The 6,000-nt window shown below is 37.7% G+C and overlaps 1 protein-coding gene across 1 annotated transcript; it reads left to right on the top strand.

Moving 5' to 3' along the window:
• The first annotated feature begins 395 nt into the window (after nucleotides 1–395).
• Nucleotides 396–3,957, top strand: LOC147503212 (uncharacterized). The gene is made up of 6 exons (XM_086604739.1): nucleotides 396–1,009; nucleotides 1,197–1,819; nucleotides 2,000–2,559; nucleotides 2,677–3,021; nucleotides 3,750–3,809; nucleotides 3,949–3,957. Exons 1-6 carry the CDS (start codon nucleotides 396–398, stop codon nucleotides 3,955–3,957), a joined length of 2,211 nt encoding a protein of 736 aa, XP_086460865.1.
• The last annotated feature ends 2,043 nt before the right edge of the window (nucleotides 3,958–6,000 follow it).

Raw genomic sequence — 6,000 nt, 5'->3', positions numbered from 1 at the left:
TATGGAGAGCTTGGGTGCTCACCTGATATGAGGCGTTCAAATACTAATGACTGATTGACACAGATGGATTTCTACTGTTACAGGATATTTGAATGCCCTGGAGAATATTCTGCAATCTTACGCGGGCACAAACTATTTCAAGAGTTTCTGGTGGATGGATGGGCATTGACTGAACAAAACAAAATGAGAAGTTATAGGCTATAGCAAGACAAGCTTCGGGCTGAACTTTATCAAGGTACCACTGATGTTGCAGCTGAAGCTTTCGACCCAAACCAGATTGGAAGATGAGTGGTCTTACCAGTATCTTGTGTCGGCATCCCTAGGCTCATGTTCGAAATTTTTCAGGATTCAATGGCCATTACACGTTACAATAAGCATCCTGATATATTTTCACAATGACTGCAAATCCACACTGGGACGAAGTTGTTGAGGCATTGTCTGAGCACCAAACTGCAACTCATCGATCAGAGGTTGTGTCTCGTGTCTTTGAACTAAAGCGAAGGGCCTTGATGAAGGAAATTAAAAAGAAAGGTGTGCTTGGTACTGTCATTGCACATGTCTACACCATTGAGTTCCAGAAACGCGGGTTGCCCCATATGCATACACTTATATATCTCCGACATTCCGACAAGATCCGTATACCTGCTCAAGTTGATCGCATTATATGTGCAGAGTTTCCTGATCCAGAAACCGAACCTGAGTTATTTTGGACCGTCCTCACATGTATGGTTCATGGTCCATGTGGACTAAATAATCCTAACTCTCTATGCATGGTAAATGGTAGATACAAGCATCACTATCCCCAGACTTTTGTAGATGCTACCACCATGGATAAAGATGGATATCCTATCTACCGTTGTCGTAACAATGGTAGATCATATATTGTGAGGGGGCATACAGTTGATAACAGGGATGTTGTTTCTTATAATCCTTATCTTTCTAAGATGTTCAACTGCCATATTAATGTTGAAGTTTGTGCTGGGATCCATTATGTTAAATATATTCACAAGTATATATTTAAAGGGCATGACATGACAACAATAGTGTTGAATGAGTTGGATGAGATCCAACAATACTTGGATGCGAGATACATTGGCCCACTGAAAGTAGTTTGGAGATTATTAAGTTTCCATCTACATGAGGAGATTCCCACACAGTTGCTTTGGCACTTTCATCTCCTCGAATGCAATGCACAGAGTTTATAAAGTTGATGAACCAATACATGATATACTATCAAGGGCGGAGCGCCAAAAGTCAACTTTGACTGCCTTCTTTGATTGTTGTGCATCAGATTTAAGAGCAAGAAGCCTCACTTATCAAGAGTTCCCCGAATACTATGTTTGGAACAAACAATCTCAGACTTGGACAAGAAGGATACGAGAGGGAAAATTTGCTATTGGTAGAATGTATTTTGCCAGTCCTAATTCCGGTGAGCGATTTTACCTGCGCTTACTTCTAACCGTTGTAAAAGGACCTCAATCATTTGATGATCTGAAAAGGATTGGTAATGGTCCTCCACTTCCAACTTTTAAAGATGCATGTGTTGCACGTGGACTTTTGGAAGATGACAGCGAATGGGTGCAATGTCTACAGGAAGCTTCAGTCATGCAGACTGGATATCATCTTCGCCGACTATTCTGTGTTATTCTCGCAGAGTGCAATCCTTTGCAACCCCAAACATTGTGGAATGATTTTTGGGAAAATATATGTGATGACCTTCCACATAAGCTTCGCACAATGTTCAACATTCCAGAACCTACCCCTGCTGAAGTGCAAGATTATGGTTTATTTCTCTTAAATGAGATTTTGATAGTGTCAGGTAAATCACTAGATAATTTCCCTTTAATGCCGCTGCCTCTGTTAACTACAAGATGGAACTTAGTTGCTGCAAACCGACTCATATGGGACCAGCGACAATTTTAGTTTAATCCTCAAAATGCAAAAGCACATGGCAATAGGGTTCTCCTAAATGCAGAGCAACGGTTTTCATATCAAACAGTGATAGATTCCATTTCCCAAAATCTAGGAAAACTCTTCTTTTTGAATGGAGCAGTAGGAACAGGCAAAACTTTTGTTTACAACACAATCGCTGCTACGTGTCGTGCTAAGGGCCATATTGTTATTATGGTCGCTTCATCTGGAATAGCTTCATTACTAATGGTTGGTGGTCGTACTGCTCACTCAACCTTTCGCATCCCACTAGATATTCTTGATACCTATGTTTGTGGGTTTAGTAAGAATTCAATGCATGCCGAATTATTCAGGGAAGCTAAACTTATTATTTGGGATGAAGTCCCAATGCAAAATAAGTTTTGTGTGGAGGCAGTTGATCACACACTTCTAGATACTCGCGACAATAATAAACCTTTTGGTGGAATAACAGTTGTACTTGGTGGTGACTTCCATCAATGCCTTCCAGTTATACCAGAACAGATTGTGCGTGCTTCCTTGCGGTCTTCCTTCCACTGGAGTCACATTCATGTTCTAACTCTTGCCCAAAACATGCGATTGGAAAATGGAAACTCTGCAAATATTGCGTTCACAAATTTCTTAATGGAGGTGCCAAACTGTGTATTTTTCTTTGTACTATTTTGCTTAATATTGATATTCATTTGCATCATTCTTTGTACTATTTTTATTCGTACTAATATTCATTACTATTTTCTGGTTAATTAGATAGGAAGTGACCCAAGTGAGATAGTTGAACTACCATCAACAATTCATCGATGTGCAAATCTTCAGGATCTCATTTCTACTACATATCCTCAGCTAAATCAACCTACCATAGTTACACCGAAATATTTAACTGAGCACACAATTCTATCTGCACACAATGATGATATCAATGATATTAATGCATCAGCTTTAAATATGTTCCCAGGGGAAAATACTCTATTTCTAGCTGCAGACAAGATGGCAGACGAGGATGCAACGAATCCAGCCAATATTAATCAATACCCAAATGAGTACCTAAACTCACTTGATCCAGCTGGTCTACCACCATTTCGTCTCAACCTAAAAGTCGGTTGTCCTATAATGTTGTTACGAAATATTGCTCCCAAAGATGGATTATGCAATGGAACCCGATTGATGGTGGTCCACTGTTGACCTCACGTTCTTTTTGCAAGAATTTTGACTAGTGAAAAAGCGGGTAATCATGCATTTATTCCAAGAATATCTTTTTCACCGTCGTCTTCTGATTTTCCTTTTCATATGACAAGAAGACAGTTTTCTGTGCGTGTTGCTTATGCCATGACTATAAATAAGTCACAAGGACAATCGGTGAAGTATGTGAGGATTGACCTTCGCACTGAAGTTTTCAGCCACGGTCAATTATATGTTGCACTATCAAGGTGCACTTCTTCGCATTTAATCGATATTCTCCTCCCTCCAAATTCGGAAAGTCACACCCCAAACTTTGTTTACCCAGAAGTCTTACTATAATCCGTAAGTTCTTTTCATTTATAGTCACGTGTTGAGTAGTTTCTCATTGAATTTATAGTCATCAAATTGATACATTTGTATTTGCTCTTACTTGGTTAATTTGCTTCGTTCAAATTATGTAGGTTTTGCTAGTTGGTGTGTAATTACATTTTGTCAATATTTCATTGAAGAACTTTTTGCAAACCTTGGTTAGTTTTTTTTCCCCTAATTTCTTATTTTTGATCTTACAACACCTGAATTTATAGTTCTATACAAATCTATTTCAATTCCTACTAAATGGTGACGTCTGTTTATATGGTATTTAGCTGAACAAAGAAATTTCAATTCTCATATCTTCAAACTTAGTGATCTCTACTGATTCTCAGGTATGTTCCTTTTCATTTGTTTCATTTTTCCTTCCCTGGTCTTTCTCTACTTATTGTGTTGTTTATTTTTTTCATCCATGAACGTGGCGATGGGACCTTGGCTAGTCACTATAACTTAGTGATCTCTGCTGATTCTCAGGTCAAGTGAAACAGGTAACATCTCTTCTCTTATAACTCAATCTCTTTGATTTTCCATGTAAAGATTCAGTTTGTTTTAAAATCGTTTAGCCAGAGATGAATTATTTGTTTTCTTATATGTAAAGGTTTAGTCTGAGCTTCTTCTAGTGTTGTTACAGGTATTTATTTGCTTATTTATTAAGGGTTCTATTTTTTGGTTTTGGGTTTGTCGAAAAATAATAATTTTGATTGATTTGAGCTTTGATTTGGTTCTGCTGCTTTTATAGGTATTTTAGTGCAGGTAGCATTTCGGTGGTTATTGTTTGTTCTTTGATTTATTAGTGTTGTTACAGAAAGTCGCGTTTATGGAATTACCCCAATGGAAACTTTAGGAAATATGGTATATTTATACATTGTAAATATCATTTGTTAAGGGTGTAGACCTTTTGATAGTTATGGGACTCGGATGCATGTATTTTACTTGTGTTTTCGGTAATAACTTTGTACGAGGTGCTTTGATGATCTGGCATTAGTCGAGACATTCAAATACTTTGGCGTACTAAGTCATAATGCTGAAGTGGTCTCATTTTTGTAAGCCAGTTATTTGACTGCTCTGGCATCTGTCAAGACGGTTAAGTAACTGGATTAACCAATGAGAAATATATGATTGTGATTTTCAGGTTATGATAGGTTTATATTTATAAAATGTCAAAAATACAGAGGAGATGCTGCCAAAATTTTACTATAAAAACCACGTGTCATAGGTTTGTAATTGTTTGAGTTTTGGGGCGTTACATATTTGCTTGTTCCAAAACTAGAAAAGAGTCTAGAGGTGAATACAATCGTTCATTGTTTCACTTCTAAATTGTCAATTTCTTCTTCCCTTCAGTACATATAGTATTTCCTACTCACTCTATTTAACGAATTTAAAACATATAATTACATACTTCTTCGATGAAGTTTCCTTAAGGCTTGGGATTTATGATAATGACCTTGACATTGGCGAATGAGGATGGGGTTTCTGGAAGAGTTATGATTGTCAACAATGTTATCTGTACTTTCGCTACTTTTTTTTGTACTTGGCGTACTTTTGTGGGTGCTCTTTTTGGTACTGTTTTGATGTCCTCATTCAAACCACTTGTGGGAGTCTGATTATGTATCTGTTTCTCATATTGTTCTTATTTCATTTGGTTTAATTGGTGTTCTTCTATGTTTAAGTCCATTTAGATGAATGAGTCTAGAGCATCTGTGCAAATCACTACCGGATTTATTGATTGAGAATTGTCTTTGCAGCCTTTTAACATGATCCAAAACATTGGAAAGTAATAAAATAATGGGGAGGTTCTATCCAAATTACCCTTCAGGTGGTTCAAGTTAGTGTGATGTCGAGTTTCTCAGCCTAATAATCATTCCTGACCATAAATAGAACAATAGCCACTATAATAGAATCAAAACGGGGGAGGGGGGTGTGTTCAAGTTTAGGCTGCTTCTACAGAGTTAGCGTCGCAGGCGACTCTATTAGTGTCGTACGGCACGGGCATACCCTATGTTAAACAAGGATACAAATTTTGACGAGATTAGAGACGTTTTTAAAAATCTAACGATAAACTTACCTTTTCTTGAAGCAATTAAAAAGTTACCTCACCATGCTAAGTTTCTCAAAGAGTTGTGCACTACTAGGCGTAAGACAAAGATTCCTAAAGACGCCTTTTTAACTGAACAATTTCCAACTTTAACGGACCACAATGGAATCGTTAAGTACAAGAACCCTAGTCGTCCTACTGTACAACGCACTTTAGGGGATACTCACACGACCACTGCTTTATTAGACCTGGGGGCGAGTGTTAACTTACTCCCTTATTATTTATATAAACAAATAGGTCTATAGAAAATGCAACCTACAACAATGACATTGCAATTAGCTGATAGGTCTATCAAGTATCCTAAGGGTGTAGTGGAAAACGTGCTAGTTAAGGTTCAGGATTTCTACTATCCGGCGGATTTTGTTATCCTCGATACAGAAGTCACTAACGACTCTGTTCCGATCATTTTAGGGCGCCCTTTCTTGGCAACT

Source organism: Coptis chinensis, chromosome 4 (assembly GCF_015680905.1).
Source record: "Coptis chinensis isolate HL-2020 chromosome 4, ASM1568090v1, whole genome shotgun sequence".
Lineage (NCBI taxonomy): Eukaryota > Viridiplantae > Streptophyta > Magnoliopsida > Ranunculales > Ranunculaceae > Coptis > Coptis chinensis.
Note: the sequence above shows the minus strand (reverse complement) of the source record. Positions and strands in the feature narration are given on the sequence as shown.

Bases quoted from the DNA above. Each gene is read 5' to 3' on its own strand.
- LOC147503212 (XM_086604739.1), top strand. From the start codon at position 396: ATGACTGCAAATCCACACTGGGACGAAGTTGTTGAGGCATTGTCTGAG. The intron at 1,010-1,196 runs GTATATATTTAA...TGCAATGCACAG, and splicing joins TATGTTAAATATATTCACAA to AGTTTATAAAGTTGATGAAC. The intron at 1,820-1,999 runs GTAAATCACTAG...CATATCAAACAG, and splicing joins TGAGATTTTGATAGTGTCAG to TGATAGATTCCATTTCCCAA.